Source organism: Pteropus alecto, unplaced genomic scaffold, assembly GCF_000325575.1.
Source record: "Pteropus alecto unplaced genomic scaffold, ASM32557v1 scaffold246, whole genome shotgun sequence".
In the NCBI taxonomy this organism is placed as follows: domain Eukaryota; kingdom Metazoa; phylum Chordata; class Mammalia; order Chiroptera; family Pteropodidae; genus Pteropus; species Pteropus alecto.
The window spans coordinates 1,568,566-1,593,509 of NW_006437742.1; the positions used below are offsets into that span (position 1 = coordinate 1,568,566).

At 36.2% G+C, this 24,944-nt stretch overlaps 1 protein-coding gene and 1 non-coding gene across 5 annotated transcripts in view; both read left to right on the plus strand.

Annotated features, from left to right (window-relative positions):
• The window catches only part of RBM41 (RNA binding motif protein 41), a 58,253-nt gene that overhangs the window by 3,157 nt on the left and 30,152 nt on the right, over positions 1–24,944 (plus strand). For 2 of the 4 annotated variants that reach the window (XM_025048885.1, XM_015591656.2), the window contains 4 exons: positions 250–366; positions 960–1,152; positions 1,435–1,639; positions 3,499–3,570. In XM_025048885.1, the coding sequence (XP_024904653.1) occupies positions 250–366; positions 960–1,152; positions 1,435–1,639; positions 3,499–3,570 (587 nt within the window). Of the gene's footprint in view, positions 1–248; positions 371–959; positions 1,153–1,434; positions 1,640–3,498; positions 3,571–24,944 lie in introns of those variants that run through there. The other 2 variants (XM_025048886.1, XM_006914791.2) reach the window with 2 other exon arrangements.
• On the plus strand, positions 22,454–22,572 carry LOC112482043. The gene has a single exon (XR_003047159.1). It is a non-coding gene; the product is annotated as a 5S ribosomal RNA (ribosomal RNA).

Genomic DNA, 24,944 nt, shown 5'->3' on the forward strand with positions numbered 1-24,944 from the left:
AGCCACATGCATGTAACAGATACACTCAAATATTCCTTCTCCCTAAGTAAATTGCAAACTTTTTAAGGATAGGGACTATGTCTTGAATATCTTTAACTCCATCAGTACCTCACAGAGTGTATTGTGTGTAAGTAGGTATTTTATGTTTGCAGAATGACTAATAAAAGGCAACAAATTGTTCAAGAAGGCTTTTTGAACAAATGGGGTCACTAACGGTAGACAAAGAATATATTCTTATATCTATTCCAGGGTAAACAGCTGTGTGAAGAGTGATGAGCATGTCCTGGAAGAGTTGGAAACAGAAGGGGAGAGGCAGCTGAAAAGCCTCCTTCAGCATCAACTTGATACCGCCGTCTCCATTGAGCAGTAGGTATTGATTTTGCAAACAGAGTATCATAGATCCTCACCTTCAGGTGACAGACCCCTCTTAGAGTTTGGATGGAACACTCCGTTCCCACCCGCTCCCGTGCCTTGGCAAACTTCTACATATCAGGCAGGGTTTTGCTTCTCTGTCTCTTCTTCTAGGAATCTTCCCACTTTCTATGACGTCTGGGCTAAGTACCTTTCTTGTGAAAGGTACTTAGGGAAGCCTCAGCAGATATAGTACTTATAACCCGACATTATCGTTGCCTGTTTACTTGCCTATCTTTGCACTGTTCTTCCACAGAAGCAGAAAACATTTTTTTTTTCTTTTTTACTGTTAAATCCTCAGTACCTAGCACAGTGTCTGGTGTATAGTAGGTACTCAATAAATAAATACTTGATTCAGTCATTTATTGGTCCTAGATGAGGAGACTGTTGGTAGAATTCCATATTGTTGCAGTGGTGCTTCAGCCTAGAAATAGGACTTGAGAGAAATTACCGATGAGTTTCATTGTGCCTCTTTTCATAGCGAGCCCCGTTTCTGTGAATTGTGGTAACTTGAAGATGTTCTTACTCTCTTCCTGCTTTTCTTGCAGATGTGTGTCTAAGAAAGAGAGCTTTGCTCCTGGTACTATGTATAAGCCCTTTGGGAAGGAAGCAGCGGGGACTATGACTTTGTCCCAGTTCCAGACACTGCATGAGAAGGACCAGGAAACAGCTTCTCTCAGGGAACTAGGGCTCAATGAAACAGAAATCTTAATCTGGAAGAGCCATGTTTCAGGCGAAAAGGTAAGTGAGGCGAGTTTCTTCTGGACAGTAAAGAGCGAGATCTCTTCACTTGGCACAGAACCTTTTAATTTTTAGTTCTCACAAAACTGAGCTTTGCGTCTGAATCTTCTTCAGTTTCTAGGATAAGGACCCTGGTAAAAGAGAAGCTGTCCTTTGACTTATTCGCTACCATATGTACAAATGCTCATTTTCGGGCCCTGATCATCTTACTTGAGGCATCAGACCATCACTTTCAGGGTGAGTCCTCTATGATATATTCCATCTCTTTTTTTCTGGTTTCAGAGGATGAGACTGAGGGCAACCCCTGAAGCAATACAGAACCGTCTTCAAGATATTGAAGAAAGGATCTCAGAGCGTCAGCGCATCCTTTGCCTGCCACAGAGATTTGCAAAGAGCAAACAGCTGACCCGGCGAGAAATGGAAATAGAAAACTCTTTATTTCAGGGAGCTGATCGTCACTCCTTCCTTAAGGCTCTTTATTACCAAGGTATGTGGTCACCACTAACTTTGAAATATTCATTCACTGAGAGAGATTTAACATCAGGGCACTAAATATGAAGAGTTAGAGAAGGGAGTGAGGGAAATACACACTATCACTACTCTTGAGGAATGTATAGTCCCATGAGAGAGACAAACATGTCCAGAGTTAGTTGCAGTTCAGCATGGAAATTGCTATTATAGGGATGTGAATAAGATGCTGAGGGAGCACAGAACATAGAGAGCATCTAAGTCTAGTTGGGGGATTCATAAGTTGACATTTTTATTGAGTCTTGACAGATCAGTAGACATTTGTCAGGTAAATAAGGGGGAGAAGGCATTATAGATAATGGGTAAATAAGAACAGGACTGTGAAAGGACCTGGCGTGTCTAGGGAACAATGAAAAAGTTCAGTGTGGCAGGCAGTATAGGATACAGCAGGGAGATGACACTGGAAAGGTAGGCGAGGCTAGATTGTAAAAGGTCTTTAGGCTGAAGTATAAATTAGCACAAAATATATAGATAAATTGTCCATATCTTAACGAGAAAGAGTGAGTTTAACAGATAAGTTTTGCTAGGCACTGTGGAAGGTGCACAGAAGTTTAAGAAATGATTTCTGACTTGGCGCCAATTACAGTCTGGTTGGAGAGAGAAAAGTGGCATCTAGTAACAATGTGACGTACAGTTATTAAGTGCTGTAAGAGTTCAGAGGAGAGAAAGGCCACTGTGCATTGGCACGACTGAAGAAGGCCTCTCCGAGGAGGTAAGATTTAAATTTTTTTAATAGTACCTGTTCTTTAGGAAGGAGAGGGAAAGGCATTTCAGTTGCAGCAGATCGTGTAAGCACTATGGCATGTTTGAGGGTGTTATCAGAGACAAGTTAGCTAAAATTTTTGACCTTTCTTTGGTGGGTAGTCTAACTCTATGCAGAGTTATTCGGTTAGTTACTTTGGATATAGTTAAAGGTATTTCAGCCAGGAAGAACATGATAAAAGTTGTATTTTAACATGATTAATATGATGACCAAGAAATAGAATGAGAGAGAAGAACTGGAAGCAGGGAAAATGATTTAGGAGGTACTACAGTCATTTAGGCATGAGGATCTGGACTGAAATGATGGCAGTGGAGATGTGAAGAGACATAGGTATGGTTATAAGAGACATTACGAAGGAAGAATTGGTAAAACTTGTTGACTGAGACTTAAGGAGGAGGGTTAATGGAGAGGAATGTGTCAGAGGTAATCCAGATGTTTCAAGGCTAGGTGACTAAACAATTAACAAAATTAAGAAAGCATTTATGGGGAAATTTTGAGGGAAGATGATGAGTTTGAGTTTAAGCATGTTGAATTTGTGAGAATGGCAGGATCGTGAAATGCAGATATTGAAGAGGCTGTTAGACATGCAGAAGCGAAGCTCGGGGAGAGGTCAGAACCAGATCTACAGGACTGGGACTCATCTATGCGTAGATGACAGGTAAAGCCATGAGAATGAATGAATTGTTAGAGACAGTGAGACCATAGACATGGAAGAGCAGTGGTGAGGGAAGGAAAAGAACTAACAAATAGCCTTTTGTGAAGAGACATAGCTTAGCGATTAAGAACATGGATTCTGGAGGCAGACTGCTGGGAAAATCCTGGTTCTCCACTTACTAGTTTTACGATTTGGGGCATGTTTCCCCCTAGAAGCTTCAGTTTCATTTTTAAACTGAGAATATTAATAGTAGCTATATTGCAGGATTGTTAGGAGGATGAAGTGAAATAATACATGTAAATCACTTAGAGCAGTGCTTGGTATTTGGGGTGGGTGGTGGGTGGTGTATGAATCTGTTCTTTTTCCTATCTTTGAAACTCCTTGCTTTAAACCTTCACAGCATACCACAAAAAGACAAGTGCAGACAAGTACATGACCTCAATGAAGAGGAAGATAAAATTAGGCACAAAAGGCAAGTCGAGAGTTTTCTTACAGTGTTAGATTTAGGAATGTAACCTAGAGTCCTAGACTTCCAAGTTGAGTGCTTACTTAATTCCATATCCAGTATATAACAATGTTCATAGAAAATGGTCCGGAGGGAGCATATTATCCTTATACAGAATATTAAAAAAAGGAGCTAGTAGAAATTTTAAATTTTTACATTTAGTGTTATTGATTTTTTTCTCTATACCTTTAAGTTATTCTACCAGACATAAAACAACCTTAATGATTTTAGATCCTATTTCACAACTAATTCAGAATATCTTTATTAATCAGTAAAGTATAACTATTGATAATGATGATATAGCCAATATTTTCTTCTATTTTTTTGAAATGAATTTACAATAAAACTGTCTGATTTTTTTGGATGTACAATTCTGTGAATTGTCAGTCGTGTAGATTCATGTAATCACCACCACGATCAGGATAGAGAACAGCTCCATCACCCTAAAACTTCCTCATGCTATCCATTGATAGTCAGCCCCAACACCACCCATAATCTCTGGCAATCACTGATCTGTTTTCCATCACTATAGTTTTGTCTTTTAGAGAATGTCATACGAATGGAATCATATAATATGTAAGCTTTTGAGAATGGCTTCTTTCATTCAACATAATGCCTTTGAGATTCATCCAAGTTGTTATGTGTATCAGTAGTTCATTCATTTTGCTTAGTAGCGTTCCATTGAGTGGATGTTCCAAAGTTTGTTTATCCATTCACACATTGAAGTGCATTTGGGCTGTTTCCAGGAAATGGTGATTATGAATAATACTGATATGAACATTCTTATACAGGTTTTTTTGTGAACATACAATTTTTATTTCTCTAAGGTAAATATCTAGGAGTGGGATTACTGGGTCATATGGTAAGTGTTTAACTTTGTAAGAAACTGCCAAACCATTTTTCAGAGTGGCTGAATCATTTTGCATTTCCACCAGCAATGTATGAGAGTTCCAAGTTGCTCTACATCTTTGTCAGCATTTGGTATTGTTGGTATTTATTTTAGTTACTCTATTAACTGTGAAGTAGTACCTCATTGTAGTTTTAATTTGCATTTCCTTAGTGGCTAATGATGTTCAACATCTTTTCATATGCTTATTTGCCATCCTATATCCTGTTTGCTGAAATGTCTATTCAGATCTTTTCTTGTTTTTTAATTTGGTTGTTTATTTCCTTCCTGATGACTTTTGAGAGTTCTTTATATATTCTTAATGCAATTCTTTGTTGGTTATCTGACTTGCAAATATTTTATTCCAGTCTATAGCTTGTCTTTTCATTCACTTCAGACTGATTTTTGCAGAGCAAACTTCTTTTATTTTGATAAAATACACCTAACATAAAGGTGACCATTTTTACCATTTTTTAAGTGTTCAGTTCTGTGGCTTTAAGTACATTCACATCGATATGCAACCATCACCACCATCCATCTCCAGAACTTTTTCATCTTCCCAAACTGAAGCTCTGTACCCATTAAACACTAACTCCCCATTTCTCCCTCCCCCACTCAACCCCTGGCAACTACCATTCTACTTTCTATCTCTAAGAATTTGACTACCCTAGGTAGCTCATATAAGTGGAATCATACAGTATTTATCCTTTTATGTCTGGCTTATTTCACTTAGCATAATGTCTTCAAGGTCTTCTGTGTTGCAGCATGTGTCAGAATTTCCTTCCTTTTTAAGCCTGAATAATATTCCATTGTACGTATCTACCACATTTTTGTTTTAACGTTCATCTTTCAATAGACACTTTTGTTGCTTCTACCTTTTGGCTATGGTGAATAATGCTGCTTTAAACCTGGATGCACAGGTACCTGTTCAAGTCCCTGCTTTCGGTCCTTTTTAGTATATACCCAGAAGTGGAATTGCTGAATCATGTTTAATCTTTTGAGGAACCACCATACTGGTTTCCACAGAGGCTGTACCATTCGATATTCCCACCAGCAATGCACAAGGATTCCAGTTTCTCCATACCCTTGCCAACACTTACGTTTTTATTATTTTTTATAATAGCCATACTAATGGGTGCGAAGTGGTATCTTACTGTGGTTTTGATTTGCATTTCCTTAATGACTAGTAAAGTGGAGCATGTTTTCATGTGCTTTTTAGTAATTCGTATATTTTCTTTGGAGAAATGTCTATTTAAGTCGTTTGCCCATTTTTTAAATAGGTTGTTTATTTGTCGTTGAGTCGTAGGAGCAATTCATGTATTCTGGATGTCAGTCCCTTATCAGATACATGATTTGCAAATATTTTCTCCCCCATCCCATGGGTTGCCTTCTCACTTTGTTGATAGTGCCCTTTGATGCACAAAAGTTTTTATTTTCTCTGAAGTCCAATTTGTCATTTTTTTCTTTTGTTTCCTGTGCTTTTGCTGTCATATCCAATAAATCATTGATAAATCTAATGTTACAAAGCTTTTCCCCTATATCGTCTTTTGAGAGTTTTATAGTTTTAGCTCTTAACATTTAGGTCTTTGGTCCATTTTGAGTTAAATTTGTATATGGTATGGTATAAGGTAAGGATCCAACTTCATTTTTTTGCATGTTGATATTTAGTTTTTCCAGTACTACTTGTTGAAAAGATTGTCCTTCCCCATTGAATGGTCTTAGCACCCTCCCTGAGAATCAGTTGACAATTAATGCAAGAGTCGCTCTCTAGGTTTTCCATTCTATTCCATTGATATATATGTCTGTCTTTATGCTAGTGCCTGTACTGTTTTAATTACTATGGATTTGTAGTAAGTTTTGAAATCTGGATGTGCAAGACCTCCAACTTTATTCTTCTTTTTCAAGATTGTTTTTGCTATTTGGGGTCCCTTGAGATACCATATGAATTTTAGGATGGAGTTTTCTATTTCTGCAAAAAAATAGTCATTGGGAATTTGATAGGAATTGCATTGAATCTGTAGATCACTTTGGGTAGTATTGACATCATAACAACATTAAGTCTTCAATCCATGAACACAGGATGTCGTTTTTCTCAGCAGCATTTTGTTGTTTTCCGTTTTTTGCCTCAGAGCAAATGTGTTAAATTTTGATACAATCCAGCGTGTCAACTTTTCTTTTGTGGATCATGGGGTTTTTTTCATGTCTAAGAACTTTGTCTAACATCAGTTTATGAAAAAGATTTTTTCCTTTGTTTCCTTCTAACAGTTTTATAGTTGTATACTTCACATTTAGATCTATGATCCATTTTGACTTTATATTTGTATAAGGTGTGAGGTTTAAATAAAAGTTCACTTTTTTGCCTATGAATGTCCAGTTGTTCCAGAGCTAATTGTGGAAAAGAGTATTCTTTCTCCATTTACTTGCTTTTGCATTTTTGTCAGAAATGAATTGGCCACATATTTGTGTTAATTAATTCACGTCATAATTAGTGGTGAAAGATTGAAAAATTTCCCCCAGAATCAGGAATAAGATAAGGTTGTACACTCTCACCACTTCTATTCACAGTGGAATGAAATTGGAAATCAATAATAGAAGGACATTTAGGAAATTACAGATATGCAGAAATTAAATACCATATAACCAATGGATCAGAAAAAGCCACAAGGGACATTAGAAAATACTTTGAGATGAATAAAAACAAAACAGTGTATTATAACTTATGAAATGCAGTGAAAACAGTATTTAGGGGGATATATAAAGGTGTAAATGCCCATATTAGTAAAGAAGAAAGATATCAAATTGATAACCAAAACTTCTGCTTTATAAACTATAAAAATTTGTCCAAACCCATAGAATGTACAACACTAAGAATGAACTATAATGTAAATTATAGGCTGGGTAATTATGATGTGTCAATGTAGGTTCATTATTTGTAACAAATATACCATTCTGATGGGTGGTATTGATAATGGGGGAAGCTATACATGTGTGGAGATGGGAGTATGTGGGCAATCTCTGTACCTTCCTTCAATTTTGCTGTGAACCTATAACTGCTCTAAAAAGGTTAATTTAAAAAAAATAAACTACAAAAAGAGCATACTAAACCCACATCAAGCTGAAGGCAGGAAATTAAGATTAAAGTCAAAATAAATAGAGAATTAAAAAATAGAGAAAATCAACAACCAAAAATTGATTCACAAAATTCACAATCCTTTAGCTAGACTCACCAAGGAAAAAAGAGAAAAGACTCAACTTTCTTATACCGTGCTCTACTTTGACTCTTTTTTGTATTGAATATCTTTTTCCATCCTTTTACTTTCAACCTTTTTTTTAATCTAAAGTATAGACAGCAAGTAGATCGTGTTTTCTTTTTTAAAATCTATTCTTCCAATTGAGTTGAGTAGAGTGTTTAGTTTATTTATATTTCATGTATTTAATAGGAGTCCGATTAGGTAGGATTTGTATCTGCCATTTGCTATTCGTTTTCTGTATATGTTATATCTTTTTTGTTCCTCTATCACTCATTTATTTCTCTATGTTAAACAGATGTTTCCAGTATATCATTTTAATTAACTTGTTGCTGCTTTTATTATTTTTTTAGTTATTTTCTTAGTAGTTGCCATGGGTGTTATAATTAACATCTTAGCTTGAACAAATTAGTTTGTATTAATGCCATCTTAATTTCAGTAATATTCAAAATCTTTGTTCCTGTTTAGTTCTGTTCTCTCCTTCCTCCTTTGTACTATTGTTGCCATACAAATTACATCTTTATAGATTTTAAGTCCGTCAACAGTTTTATAGTTATTGCTTTATGCAGTTATCTTTTGATTTTTAAAGTCAGATAGGACAAGAAAAAGTTACAAAGACAAAAACATTTATACTGTATTTTATGTTTACCTATGTAGTCAACTTTACTAGTGCTCTTTCTTTGTGTGCATTTATTTCAGCCTGAAGGATTCCCTATAATTTTTCTCATAAGGCAGGTCATCTAGTGATAAACTCTCTCAGATTGTGTTTATCTTGGAATATTTTAATGTCTCCTTTAGTTTTGAAGTATAGGTTTTTGCCAGTCATTGAATTTTCGGTTAGTAGTATTATTCTTTCAGCATATCAAATATGTCATCTCACTGCCTTTTGGCCCCTGTAGTATCTCTATTGAGAAGTCACCTGTTATTTTTAGGATTCCTTGTCCATAATGTATGTCTTTTCTCTTGCTGCTTTCAAGACTCATTCTTCATCTTTCACTTTTGACAATTTGGCTACATGTCTAAATGTCTCTTCGGACAGACTACAAGTCAGTCTCTGAGTTTATCTTTTTTGGAGTCTTTCAAGGTTCTATAATGTGTAGATTAATGGTTTTCATCAATTTGGGGAAACTTTCAGCCATTACTTCTTCAAATATCTCTTTGCCCATTCCTCTCCTTCTGAGATTTCCATTATGCATATGTTTGTATGTTTAATGGTCTCCCACAGGTCTCTGAGGCTCTCTTATTTTTATTCATTTTTTTTTCCTTTCTGCTACTCAAATTGCATAATCTTCCTCAGATAAGGTAGTTAGCATATCTCCAAGTTTTCTGATTCTTTCTTCTGTCAGCTCAGTTCTTCTGTTGAACCCCTCTAGTACATTTTCAACTCTAGAATTTCTATTTGGTTCTTTATTACAATTTTTTTGTTATTTATATTCCTTATTTGGTGAGGCATTCTAAAACATCTTGATAGTTCTTTATACATGATTTCCTTTAATTGTTTGAACTTATAATAACTCTTAAAGTTTTGTCTGAGAAGTCAAGTGTGCTTCCTCAGGATAGTTTCTATCAATCTCCTGTGTATGGGTCGTACTTTCCTGGTTTGTTGTTGTTGTTTGTAATGTCTTCGTCTTAGCTCAGACAGCTGTAACAAAGTACCATAGACTGGGTGGCTTATAAAAAACAGATTTATTTCTCACGGTTCTATAGGATAGAAATCTGAGATCAGAGTTCCAGCATGTTCTGATGAGAGCCTTCTTCTGGGTTTTCAGACTGCTGACTTCTTGTTGGATCCTCATATGGCAGAGAGCAAAGAGAGGAAGCAAATCTCTGATGACTCTTAAAAGGGCACCGATTCTATTCATGTAGGCTCCACCCTCATTATCTCATCTAATCCTAATTACCTCCAAAAGGTCCCTACCTTCTGTTACCCTCACAGTGAGGGGTAGAGTATGAATTTTGGGGGAGGGGGACACAAGAATTCAGTCCATAACAGTCTTGTAAATTTTTGTTGAAAATTAGACATTTAAAATAATGTGATGACTCTGAAAATCAGTCATCCCAATCAGGGTTTGTTGTTGTTGCTATTTATTTGTTTAGTGACTTTACTGGACTAGTTCCGCCAATTTTGAATTCTTTGTCACATGCAGCCACTGAAGTCTCTGTTCAGTTAACATAGTGGCCTTAATGACTGTAGGGAGTTTTACTTCAGTGCCTTGAACCAAAAAGTCTACCATCTTATTGAAGGAGGGAGGGAGGGAGAGAGAGCGAAAGAGAAGACAGAAGAGGAGAGGAGAGGAGAGGAGAGGGGAGAGGGGAGAGGGGGAGAGAGAGAGAGAGAGAGAGAAGTGTGTGTGTGTGTGTGTGTTGGGTCACTCTTTCAATACTCAGGCTGGCAGTTTGCAGCTCTGTCTTAGACTCCGCTTCCTGCTTGCACAGAGCCTCAAGGTCAGCTGGAAGTGAGAGATTAACGACTTCTCAGGTACTAACTTTCCTGAGCATACACATAGCACTGCACATGTTTGGTACTTTATAGAGTCCCAGGAATATGTCTGAGTTATTTAAAAGCCCACTGTGGACATTTCATTCCCTGTTTTTCTTCTTTTTTGTTAAATTGTGGTAAGAACTTAACATGAGATTTACCTCTTAACAGATTTTTAAGTGTGCAATACATTATTGCTAACCGTAGGTACAGTGTTAACCGTAGGTACAGTGTTATACAGCAGATCTCTGGAACTTGTTATCTTGCATAACTAAAACTTTATAACCATTGAGTAGTAACTCCCCATTTTCCTCTTCCCCCAGCCCTGACCACTATCATTATACCCTCTGCTTGTATGCATTTGATTTTTTTTATATACCTCATATAAGCTGTATCATGCAATATCTGTCCTTTTGTTGCTGGCTTATTTCACTTAGCATAATGTCCTCAAGGTTCACCTATGCTGTCATATATAGCAGGATTTCCTCCTCTTTTAAAGCTGAGTAATACTCCATTGTATTTATATAACTACATTTTCTTTATTCATCCATCAGTGGACATTTGGTTGTTTCTGTGTCTTGGCTGTCATGAACAGTGCTGCACTGAATATGTGAGTGCCGATATCTCTTGGAGACCTTGATTTCAGTTCTTTTGGATAAATGCTTAGAAATGGAATTGATTTATCATATGGTATTTCTATTTTTAATCTTTCGTGTAACCTCTATACTGTTTTTCATAGTAGTCACACTGTACCACATTTCCACCAAAAGTATACAAGTGTTCCAGTTTTTCCAGATCCTTGCCAACACTTTTTAAAAATAGTATTCATATCTCATTGTAGTTTTGATTTGCATTTCCCTAATAGTGATGGTAAGCATCTTTTCATATACTTACTGACTATTTGTATATCTTCTGTGGGGAAACATCTATTCAAATCCTTTGCTCAGTTTTTAATCAGTTTTTTTTTTTAATGCCATTGAGTTGTAAGAGTTCCCCTATATTTTGGATATTAGCTCCTTATCGGATATATGGTTTGCAAATATTTCCTTCCATTCTGGAGGTTGCCTTTTTACTTTATTATTTTTCTTGTGCAGAAGCTTCTTAGTTTTATGTAGTTCTGCTTATCTCTTGCTTTTGTTGCCCCTGCTTTTGGGGTTATATTCAAGAAATCATTGCCAATACTAAAGCTAAGAGACCTTTCTCCTATGTTTTCTTGTAGGACTTTTAGAGTTGATGGTCTTAACTTTAAGTCTTTAACCCATTTTGAATTGATTTTTGTGAGCGGCATAAGATAAGGATTCAGTTTCATCCTTTTGCATGTGGATTTCCAGTTTTCCCAGCACCATTTGTTGAAGGGACTGTCATTTCCCCATTGTGTATTCCTGGCAGTTTTGTCAAAGATCAGTTGACCATATATGCATGGTTTATTTCTGGCCTCTCTGTTCTCTTCTACTGGTCTATATGTCTTTCCTTAAGCCAGTACCATGCTGTTTTAATTGGTACTTCTTTGTAGTATGTTTTAATTCAGAAGTGTGATGCTCATGCCCTGTGTTTCCTTTTAAGGTTTTTCGTCAGCCTCTTGTTAGCCCCAGCTGGTAATGTCACCTCAAGGTGCTGCAGTGTTAAAACAATCCCCATTGATTGGTTTTAACAAATGCCCTAGGGATGGGCCACCCCCACAGAGTGAGATATGAACCAAGTCAAAAACAAGCCCTCGTAGCTTTTCATTGAGGTGCTAGACAGGTCAAACAGTGACAGTTCTCTTAGGATAGGGCTTTGGGGGAGCTTCAAAACTGCTCTGCTTCCTCCATCATTAGTTAGGCTGCTGGGTTTTTTCAGCACTATCATAGTTGCTAGATTGTTGGTTTACAAGGTACTGCAAAGCTAGAGAGAGGGAAATGGGATTATGGAAAGTTGAAATGCAACAAACCTTCCTATTATTGACACTCAGCTATTCGTCTTGAATAACTGTTTCTCATGTTGTTGAAAGCTTTTACGTAATTTCTAGACTTATCAAAAATTTGATTTTGACAATTTTTGCCAGTGTTCTTTTTGCTCTTATGGAGCAGCAGATTTTCAGCGGTCCTTACTCCAACATTCCAGAATTACTTTCTGTCCATTTTACTTTTATCCTGATCTGTATTACTATATTTGAAAGTGACTTTCGCTTTTAAAAAGTGAATTTCTTATAGAATGTAGTTGAGTCTTTTTTTTTTTCGTTTCTTTATTGAGTTATCATTTACATATCATAAAACTCACTCCTTTCAAAGGTACAATTCAGTGATTTGTAGCAAATTTACAGAGTTGGTCAACTATCGCTACAATCCAGTTTTAGAATGTTTGTCATCCCAGAGATTGTTCTGGGTCTCTGTTTCCACTCCCAACCCAGGCAGCCACTAATCTGCTGTCTGTCCTTATGGATTTGCCCATTCTGGACATTTCATATAAATGGAATCATATAATATGTGACCTTCTTTAACTTAACACGACATTTTAATTATGTCTAGAACTAGTACTTTCCCCCATACCGAGGGATTTTGTGTGCAAGCTGAGCACATCTTCAATAGTCAGCCAGGCAGTTTACGATTTCATCTTAGCCTTCACTTTCTCTTCACTCAGAGACTCAAGATTAGTCAGAGGTGCACTTAGGACTTTTTCAGGTCTTTGCTGAGCATGCATAAAGCTCTGGCCACGTGGATATCCCTGTGCATGTGTGTGGTCTTCTAGGTTTCAGAGCCCCCTAAAGACATTTCATTCCCCAGGATTTCCTTCTAAGCTTTTTGGTTATTAACCTAGTTGCCTCAACTCTACCACCTCAGGTAGCTGCAAAATTCAACAACTGTTTCTGATGGTTTTGGGTAAAGGTCGTGGGACAAAGTCTGTTAGCACTGAGTGACCTTTGAGTGAAGTCAAATATAAACAGCATTGCTTATGGGATCTTCCAGGGAACTAGTAGACAGGTCAAATAATGAAAAATTCTCTGAGAATAGTGCTTTGAATGAGCTCCAGCCTTGTCTTTCTCTTCCAGTGGCTGCCAGGCTGCTGTTTTCACTGTGATTTGAGGTGATTGGCTTTCAAGGTTACCACAGACCTGGGAGAAAAGGATGAGAAAAAGTCATGTTAAAATGCCACAAAACTTACTATTCTTACTGAGATTCAGCTCACTAATAAATGTTCTTGAATTTTTCTTGAATAAATGTTCCCCAGATTGCTGCAAGCCTTTGGTTAATTTCCACAGTTCAGAAAAAGTTGATTCTGGCAGTTTTCTACCAGTGTTCTCATTGCCTTTATGGAGGAGAAAATTTTAAGGAGTCCTTACTCTACCATTTTTACTGATGTCACCTCTCTTGATGGCATCTTCTGAAGCTTAAAAGTTTGTGCTTTTGATGAAGTCTAACTTACTAATTATATTTTTCAATCACTTCTGGTTTTGGCCCAGTAACTAAGGTTTCTTTCTAACCCAAGGTCAGAGGGATTTTCTCATATGTGTTCTAGAAGATTTATACCATTAGCTCATACATTTAGGTCTGTGAACCATTTTGAGTTAATTTCTGAATTATCTGTATGGTATAAGATTAGGTCTACATTAGTCTCTGCATATGGATATCCAATGGTCCTGGTACCTTTAGTTGGAAAGACTATCATTTCCCAACTAAACAGTTTCTTTTTACTCTGTTTACCTTTCAGCAGTTTGATTATGCTATGTCTGGGCATGGGTTCTTTGTTATTTCAAATACTGGGTGTCTTACCTATTCCCTGCTACTATGTACTTTTCAGTGTCTTCAGATGTTCCACCCATTCTCTCTAGGTTTTATAACTGTATTCAGTGAGAGAGACAAGGTGAAGCATGCTTACTTCATCTTACCAAGAAACAGAAGTCCTAATAGCTAATAATTTTTAAGGGCTTATTTGTGCCAGTCCTTGTGCTAAGCATTTTGCACATTAACTCATTTAAACCTTACAGTAACTCTACAAGATAGTGACAGTATTATAACCATTTTACAGATAACAAAATTGAGCTTCCGAAGGGATAAGTGATTTTCTCAAGGTCAGTTATTAAGTGGCCATGGTAGGACATAAATCTAAGTCTATTTTTACACATAAGTCTGTGATGATGATCATGGCACTTGCATATGTGATTTCAAAAGGTTTTGTGGTTTATTAAATGTGATTTTACTATTTCTTGAGAATAATTTTTTGGGGGGAAGAGTAACACATTTCCCATTTTCTAACCTTAAATCAGTGGGAAAACAGCATATATTATCTCTAGAAATCTACTTCCTCTGAAATCTTAAACTCTAGTGTATTACTCTGTGACCACAACCTTCTTCTAATCCTGGCTCTCACAACTCTCTTTAACACTCATTATTCCATCTCTTCAACCCTGTCAAAATCTCCAATTCCTTGACCATTTTCTTTCTCCAAATCTGTCATTGCCTTTTTATCTCCTTTTCCTTCCACATCTCACTTAGACTCCACCATCCATTATTTACCCACGTTCTTGCCGATGAATCATTCTCCTTGCTTCCTTGTCTGTGAATCATACCCATCTAGCAAAACCTCAACTCTGAATCTGTCCAGCTAATTGCTTTCTCTATTTCTGCATGATGGCTTTTGAGCACTGCTAGAGAAAAATCATATAACTATTGATGAGTGCCTCTATAAGTTCCTCATCTCTGGTATTGTCTAGAGCCTTCTTCCTTGTTCAGCGGTCTCTCTCCCAGTTCCTAATCAGCTCTGTGTTTCATCTCATACAAATACTATTTTAGATCTCCATTACTCTTTTCTATTTTGTTTTATTATTTTTAGCAGATAGTCTTTCTTCCTACTTCAAAGGAAACACAGCCGTTGGGAAGAACCTTCCACTTTCTGCCTGACTCTCTGCTAACTGCTGCATCCTAACTGTCATTTTTTCCCATCTCAACTCAGTGCTAAAGTCATCCTTCTTGCCTAAAGTGAATCTTTATACCTTTGTTCTGGATCCTATCCCTTTTCTCTCCTCATGGACTTCCATCAGTTATCCTCAGTATTTCTTCTTTCCTTTTGGGATTTCAACATGAGTTGTACCCTTTACCATTTTCCATGGTACATACTCCTACCATGACCTAGCTTTAAAAAATGATGAAAACAAAAAAATGCCCTTCAGTTGTTGAGCAAACAATACATTTAGATCCTCTCCCTTCATTGTATACCATAATAGGTAGCAATTGGTTTAAAAAATGAAATGTAAAAATTGAAGCAGTAAAAAGGATAGGATTAAGTATATATGTTAATATTTTTTATATCCTAATGGGAAAAGGTTTTTTTTCCAGTCTTTAATGAAATTTTTCAAGTACATAGAGAAGCTGACAGAATCTTATCACAAACATCCATTATATCACCAACTAGATTCTACCATTAATATTGTACTTTATCACCTGTCTATCCCTCTATCCATCTTACTTTATTGATGTATTTAAAATAAATTGTCAGCGTAGATACGTGTCCCCCTAAATACTCCAGTATGCATTTTGTTAGTTAGAACTAAATATTTACATTTTTCTTTGATGTAAAATCTGCATGCAATCAATGTATATATCTTTGTAGTGATGTGTTGGTACATGTTTAACAGCCAGCTCTCCAGCAAAAAAAAAAAAAGGCTGATTTGTATTATTTGCCAATTTCTGTGGTTTATATACTCTCGCCAATTTCTGTGGTTTACATACTCTCACCGATTTCAAGGCTGACTTCATGGCCGATTTCAGGCTACCAGTATGTTATCACTGAACATGGAGTTGGGAAGAGATGTGCAAGTCATTGACCCATCTCCAGCACACCACTGCATCTGCGTAACCTGACTCCTGTCAACACATAGATTTCCATCACCCCAGAAAGTTCCATCATACTTCTCAGCAATTCCCACCCAACCCTCCCAGAGGCAACCAGTTTTTTTATTTTTTTTCTATTGATTAGTTTTGCCTGTTTTAGAACTTCAGCTGACTGAAATCATACACTATGTATTCTTTGTGTAAAGCTTCTTTAACTCAGCACGATCTTTTTGAGGTTCATTCATATTGTGTGTATCAATAGTTTTTTCCTTTTCTCCATAACAAAATTTCTTGGAAGAGTTTTCTGGAGTCACTATTATTTTTCTAGGGCTGCCATAACAAGTTACTACAAATCTAGTGGCTTAGAACAACAGAAATTTATCCTCTCACAGCCACTAAAAGTCCGAAATCAATGTATTGGCAGGCCCATGCTCTTTATGAAGACTCCAGAAGGAGATCTTTCCTTGTCTCTTAACTTCTGGTGGCTGCCAGCATTCCTTTGTGTTGTACATGCATCATTCCAGTCTCTGCCTTGTCATCACTGGGCAGTCTCCTTTTGTGTCTATCTCTGTCTTCAAATGGCCTTCTTATATAAGGATACTTGTCTTGGATTTAGGGCCCACCCTAATCCAGTATGGCCTCAATTAATTACATTTGCAAAGACATATTTCCAAATAAAGTCACACTCTGAGGCTTTGGATGGATACGAATTTTGAGGTTATGCTATTCGACCCAGTACAGTCCTCCCTCTGACCTGCAAAAATTTATAACCATCTCACATGCAAAATACATTCACTCCATTACAACATCCCCAAAAGTCTTAACCTATTCCAGCTTCAAGACTAAGTCCCAAATCTCATCTAAATATTAGCTCGCAAATGTCCCAAGTCTCATTATCTAAATCGAGTGTCCGTGAGGCTCTGAGTATGTTCTGTCTTATGGCAAAATTCCTCTCTGTCCAGAGACCTGTGAAGCTAGACAAGTTATCTGCTTCCAAAACACAGTGGTGAGACTGGCATAGGATAGGCATTCCCATTCTTAAAGGGCAAAAAAGGAAGGAGTAAAGGTGTTACTGGTCCTAAGCAAGTTAGCAGCCCAGCACAGCAAATTCCATTAGGTTTCAAGGCCTAAGGATGATGCTCTGGACTCAGTGTTCTGTCTCATCCCTCTCTGGGCCTTCTGGGACAGCCTCATCTTCTCACCCTCGCATGGCAGCTGCAGCCCCATCCTCTTTGGTTTTTGTACCTGTGAGATTGCCCTCAGAGTCATCCTTCCTTCATTTTGTTGTGTGTCTGTCACTTTCACACCAGGATGGCACTGTTTCTTCTTGTATAAAATTCTCAAAAACCTTGTCAATCTCTTATGTATGTCAAGAGAGTCAAACCATGAGATATGAGAATTCCCCACAGATCCTTTCTGGATAACCCCTCCTCTATTCCTGGCTTCTGCTAAGATAGTTGATTCGATCGAAGACTCATACACTTAATCTCTTCAGTGAAAATTTGTCCAGCCACACCACCAGCCCTGTTTCCAGAGAACGTTATCTTAGATAGGCTGAGAATTCTCCAGATCATCAAGTGCTGGTTCCTTTTTTAACTGGTCATTTCTCAATTTCTCTCTCTCCTCTCTCATTTTATTATAAATATCAAAGAGAAACCAGGCTGTATCTTCCACACTTTTCTTGGAAATCTCCTCAGCTAAATATCCAAGTTTATCACTTATAAGGAATACTTTCCACCTAACAACAGAACTCAGTTTAGCTAAGTTTCTGCCACTTTATGACACAGATCACCTTTTTTCCAGTATCAAAATGTTCATCATTTCTTTCTAAGGCCTCATCAGAAGCAATTTTAATGTTCATCTCTCTAGCAACTCTGTTCATGATGATATATGTAATCTCTAAGATGACAGAACCTTTCTCTTCTATCCTCTTTACTTCCTTCTGAGCTCTCACCAGAACCCTTGTTAACATCTGTATTTCTGCCAACAGTCTCTTCGAGGCAGCCAACCTTTTGCTGTCAAGCAGTTCAAAAATTCTTCCAGCCTCTACCCATTAACCGAATTCCTAAGCCACTTCCACGTTTTTAGGTATTTGTTACAGCAGCAGCCTATTTCCCACCACAAACTCTGTATTAGTTTCTTAGAGCTATTGTAACAAAGTACCACACACTGGGTGGCTTAAAACAACAGAAATTCTGTCATAGTTCTAGAGGCTAGAAGTTCAAATCAAGGCGTTGGCGATGTTGGTTCCTTCTGGAGGCTCTGAGGGAGAATCTGTTCCATGCCTGTCTCCTAGCTTCTAGTAGTTGCTGGCAGTCCTTGACTTATAGATGCTTCACTTCAATCTCTGCTTCTGTCTGCACATAACATTCTCCCTGTATCTTTACATTGTGTCTTTACATTGCTTCTTAAGGACCAGCCTAATCCAGTGTGACCTCATCTTAACTAATTATATCTGCAAATACCCTGTTTCCAAATAATGTTACATTCTGAGGTTCTCGGTAGACATAAATTTTGGAAGGATACCGTTCAACCTAGTGCAATCACTTATCTCCACTTCCTCATTTCTTATTCTATTCTTAAAAACAATATTTTTATAATGAACTAGATCATGCCAGAGATTAAAATACATGTTCAGTCAGGTCAAGAAAGAAAACATTGTCAGTACTCCAAAAGTCTCTGTATGACCTTCAGAAATCACAACCCCCTGCCTACCAGAATAACCACTGTCTTGACTTATGATGATAATTTCTTTTATTTATATTTTTACCACTCATGGAGGCAGCATTAGACAGTGTTTAGTTTTCCCTGTTTTAAAGCATCCTGTTGATGAATTGTATGTATTCTATTGGATCTTCCTTTTCTACTTATCATTGTGTTGGTGAGATTCATCCATATTGTAGCATATAGCCATAGTTCATTCATTTTCATTGCAGTATAGTATTCCTTTATGAACATACCAACATTTATCCATTCTATTGTAATTGAACATGTGGCTTGTTTCCATTTAGTAGGCTATAGGTATCAGTCTTGAGAAATCTAATGTGATCTACTGTGATCATTCTTGTACATGTATCCTGGGACACATGTGCAGAAGTTTCTTAGGGTATATACCTAGGAGTGGAACTGAGGGGTGAAGAGTTCACACATCTTCAACTTTAATAGATGTTAACTCTTTTGTGAAGGGATTATCCCAAGTTAAAATCCCGCCAACCATGTGTGAAGGTTCAGGTTGCTCCATATCCTTGTCCATACTGGATATTGTCAGACTCCAATCTGATGGATATTTCCTTATATTTTATTGTATTCTTTCTTCCCTTTCTTAATAATTAGCATTCGTTTAAATCACTTCTTTTTAGTCTTTAGTAAAGTGCTATTTTCTTCAACCTTCTGCTTTGAAAAATTTCAACCATGGAGAAAAATTGAAATAGTACGCCCACATCCTTCACCTACATTTACCAACTATTGGCATTTTGTCACATTTGCTTTACCTCTCTCTTCCTCTATACAAGGATGTGTGTGTTAGTTTGTTTATTGCTCAACTATTAAAAAGCAAATTTCAGACATTAAGAGGTTTTACTCCTAAATACTTTATTATATTGTCTCTTAAGAACATGGACATTCTCCTATATAATCACAGTATTATGATCACTCTTAAGATATTTAACAGTTACACTAATATTATCTAATATACAGTTTGTGATTAGATTTCTCAATTTCAAATCCAGGATGCAATCAGGGATTACACATTGCATTTAGTTTGCTTTAGAACAGTTCCCATGTGTGAGTGTGAGTATGAGCGTGTGTGTGTGTGTGTGTGTGTGTCTGTCTGTCTGTCTGTCTGTCTGTCTTTCTTTCAAGACTGATAGTTTTCAGGAGTCTGGATCTATATTGTTTCATTGTAGTTTTAATTTCATTTTCTTGATAGCTAATGAGGTTGGAAACCTCAGGATTATTGACCATTTGGATAGTCTCCTTTATGAAATGACTATTCCATTCTTCTGCCTATTTGGCAAATGCGAAAATGTCTATTTTCTGCCTAAATGTCTTTTCATCTGTTTGTATCTATGTCCAGGTGTAGTCTTGATTCAGAGGTCACTTTAGGCATTTATCAAAGCAATAGCTCAGCCCCAAAGCCCTGGGATATGTGAGATCTCAGTGATCACTACTTACTTTCAGTACTGCTTCAGAGAAGAGGTAGGTGGGGAAGTGTTATGGTTATATGTCCTGAATATTCTATCTCCAAATTTCTTCTCTAGTTTTTCGTGCATTTCTTATAAATTCGTACAAGTTCTTTATTATTGTGGATACTTGCTCTTTGTTGGTTATATTTGTTAAAAATGCCAATTTTCATTCTGTGGCTTATTTCAGTGCCTTTATGGTGTCTTTTAATGAATCAAAGTTCTTCATTCATATGTAATAAAATGTATTAATTATTTTTTCTACTTAGTGCTTTATGTGCTTTTATTAATAAATCCTTCCCTATATGAGCTCAGGAAGATACTGCTCTTTATTCTAAAAGCTATGTTCTTTTCTTTTACATTTAAATCTTTAATCTACCTGGAATTGATTTATGTGTATGGTATGAAGTGGGATTTCAGTTTCTTTTCTTTTTTATTTTCATATAGATAACCCTCTATTCCAACATCATATATTGAAAATATCGTCCCTGAAGTATTATTGTATTGCTAGCTCTGTCGTAGATGTTCATGTATGCATGGGTGTTTTTCTGGGTTCTCTCTTTTGTTCCTTTGGTATTTTTTGACTATTGCAAAATCAATATCATACAGTTTAGCTTTTTAAATGTCTTTATATCTAGTATAACAGAAGAACAATTTCTTCTGCCTTGTTCTTCTTCAAAAGTGTTTAGTCTGCATTTGGCATTTTACTTTACCATGGAAATTTTGGAAGGTTACACACACACACACAAACACACACACACACACACAGTACCTCTCTTTCTCTGTGTCTGTCTGTCTCAGGTGATTTTGATTGAGAATCCATTGAGTATTTAAATCAATTGGTGTATTTGCAATGCAGATCTTCAAATATGAATGTGGTATACCTTTTCATTCATTTAATTATTCTTTAATGTCTTTAACGTCACTATATTTTCTCTATTTTCTATTCCTTCTAACATTTTGGGAGACTGAATAGTATTTTTTCTTAATTTTAAAACAGCTTTATTGAGGTATATAATTTACATACAATGAAATTCACCTTTTGGAAGTGTTCAGTTTTTTTTGTGTTCATTTGAGTAGATTTTATTTTCAGAAAGGCATCATTCATTTCAGTTTGTCTAACAGATTACATAATCAAGGGCTTTTCTTTTTTTAAAATGTTAATCAAGAAATCCCACTTTCACCTGCAAAAGTCAGGCTATTCTGTTAAATACTGCCAAGATTATAAGAATACAAATGTCATTAAGTCTATAGGATCTTGAGACTTATTCACCAGCATCTATAAGAAAAGGACAAAACTTTATCCTTCTGAAAAGGTGTATCACTTTTCAGAAAACTGGCTGAGGTTTTTAGTGAAGTGATTGAATCGTGCAATCATCACTACAACCCAATTTTAGGACATTTACATCACTGCAAAATTTCCTTGAGACTATTTGCAGTAAATCATTCCCATGTCTACCCCAAGCCTCTGTTTCTATAAATTTGTTGTTTCTAGATATTTCATATTAATGTAATCTTATGTGATCTTTGGAATCTGGATTCTTTCGGGTAGTATAATGGTTTTAAAGTTTGTTCATTTCGTAGCATGTATCAGCAATTCATTACTTTTTATTACTAGTTTCCCATTGTCTAGATAATACCACATTTTGTTTATCCCTTCACCGCTTGATGACATTTGGGTTGTTTCCACTTTTTTGGCTATTATGAATAATGCTATGAGCATTCATATCCAAGTTTTTGTGTGGATGATTTCATTTCTCTTGCGTGAATGGAATTTTTGGGTCATATGGTAACTCTATGTATAACCTTTTGAGGAACCTCCAACTGTTCTCCAATGTGGTTATACTATTTTACCTTCTCATCAGCAACGTATGAGCATTCCTACTTCTCTACATCCTTGACAACACTTGTTATTGCCTTTTTTTTATTGCAGCCATTCTAGTGAGTATGTACTTATATCTCTTCGTGGTTTTAATTCAAATATCTGTAATAACAAATAATCTTGGATATTTTTTCATGTCTTCATTAGCCATTCATGTGTCTTCTTTGATAACATGTATTCAAGTGTTTTACCCATTTTTTTGATTGAATTGTTTGTTTTCTTACAATTGAGTGGTAAGAGTTCTTTATGTGTTCCAAATACAAGACCTTTATAGGATAAAATATAATTTGCAAATATTTTCTTCCAGTCTGTGGCTTGTCTTTTCTTTTTATTTTCTTAATGATATCTTTTAAAGCACAAAAGTTTTGTCTACGGCCATGCTACCCCGAACAAACCTGATCCCATCTGATCTCGGAAGCTAAGCAGGGTCGGGCCTGGTTAGTACTTGGATGGGAGACCACCTAGAAAGACCAGGTGCTGTAGGCATAAAAAAATAAAAAAAATAAGGGATCGCAAACTGACGAGGTCCTTGCAATCTGTGAGGTCAAGGGTTGCCTTGCCTAAAAAATTAAAAAAATAAAAATAAAGCATGAAAGTTTTTAATTTTAATGTTCAATTCTTTAATTTGTTCCTTTATGACTTGTACTTTTGGTATCATATCTAAGAAATCTTGACTGAATTCAAGGTCAGATAGATATGATCCTGTTTTCTTCTGGAATATTTATAGTTTTGGCTCTTACAGTTAGATCTATTATCTATTTTGAGTTCATTTTTGTGTGTGAGATAAAGGATCCAAGGCCATATTTTTGTGAATGGATATTCAGTTGTCCCAGCACTATTTATTGCAAAAACTATTATTTCCCTATTGAATTATCTTGGCGCCTTTGCTGAAAAATCAGTTGACCACAAAGGTAAGAGTTTATTTCTAGACACTCATTTTGGTTCCATTGATCTATATGCCTGTCCTTATGTTCTCAATCTCTTTATAGTAAGTTTTGAAATTGGGTAGTTTAACTTCTCCAGCCTTGTTCCTCTTTTTTAAAATTGCTTTCTTTACTTAGATCTTTTGTATTTCCATGTAAATTTTAGAAGTTGCTTATATCCTTTTTTTCTACAAAAAGCCTGCTGGAATTTGATAAGGATTGTGTTGAATCTATAATTCAATTTGGGGAAGATTGCCATTTTAATAATATTGAATACTCTAATCCATGGATGTGGAATGTCTCTTCCTTTTTTAAGATCTTCTATACTTTATTTCAGCAATGTTTTGTAGTTTTCAGTTTATAAATATTACACTTGTATGAATTTCTAAATGTTTTATTCATTTTGACGCTCTTTTGAATAGAATTTTCTTATTTCACTTTTTCTTTTTCAATTAGAGTTGACATTCAATATTATATTAGTTTCAGGTGTACAGCATAGTGGTTAGACATTTGTGTAACTTACAAAGTGATCCCCCCAATAAGTCCTTATTTCATCTTCTGATGGTTGCATGCAAGTATATAGAAATACAGTTATTATATATCAGTCTTGTTTTCTGTGACTAAACTCTTTTATTAGTTCTAGTAGTTTTATTGTAGACTAAACTCTTTTATTAGTTCTAGTAGTTTTATTGTAGACACCATAGGATTTTCTACATAGACAATCATGTCGCCTCTGGATAAAGACAGTTTTACCCTTCCTTTCCAATCTGGAAGTCTTTTTTCTTTTGCCTCCTTGCACTGACTACAACCTTTAGTAGAATGTTGAGTGGAAGTGGTGAGAGCAGACATCCCTGCCTTGTTCCCAGTCTTAGGGGGAAAACATTGAGTTTTTAACCATTAACTATGATCTTAGCTCTCGTGTTTTTGTTTTTGTTTTTTTTAAGTTTTTTTAACATGCTCTTTAGCAATATATTTCTTTCCTATGGGTTCTGTAACTAGTTACCATAAACTTTAGTGGCTTAAAGCAACACAGATCTCTTTTCTTACAGTTCTAGAGGTTGGAAGTCCTAAAATCAAGTTGACCACAGGGCCACATTCCTTCTGGACTTCTCTAGGGAAACTTTTGCCAGCTTCTAGAATCCACCAGCATTCACTAGCTCGTGGCCCTTTGATCACATTACTCCACCCTCTACTTCCATCACTACATCCTCTACTCCGTCTCTGACCCTCCTGCCTCCTTCTTATAAGGATGCTTATGACCACATTTGACCTACCTACATGATGCAAGATAATCTCCCTATCTCAAGAGGTATATCTTAATTACATTGCAGAGTCCCTTTTGCCATGTAACATTTTCACATATTCCAGGGAATAGGATGTGGACATCTTTGGGGGACCATTATTCAGCCTACCATGCAGATTGAGGTCATTCTCTATTTCTAGTTGAGATTTGTTGGGGTTTTTTTAAACCATGAGTGGGTGTTGGATTTTGTTTATTTCTTTTTCTGCACCTACTGTGGTGCTCATGGGGTTTAAGGATTTAATCTTTAGTATAATAGATTATATTAATTGATTTTTAGATGGTAAACCAGTCTTTCATTCCTCGGATAAATCCTATATGTGTATAATCATTTATATGTTTTTGGATTAGGCTTGCTAATATTTTGTTTAAGATTTTTGTGTCTGTGTTCATGAGAGATATTGGTTTGTGGCTTTCTTAGCTTGTGATGTCTTTGTTTAGCTTTGGTTTCCATTTAATACTGACATCAGAATAAGTTGGAAAATATTCCCTCCTCTATTTTCTGAAAGTGTTTGTGCAGGATTGATATTATTTCTTTAAATATTTGGTAGAATTCATGAATGAAGCCACCTGTACCTGGACTTTCTTTGTGGGCAGTTTGTTGGTTACTAATTTAACCTCTTCACTTATTATAG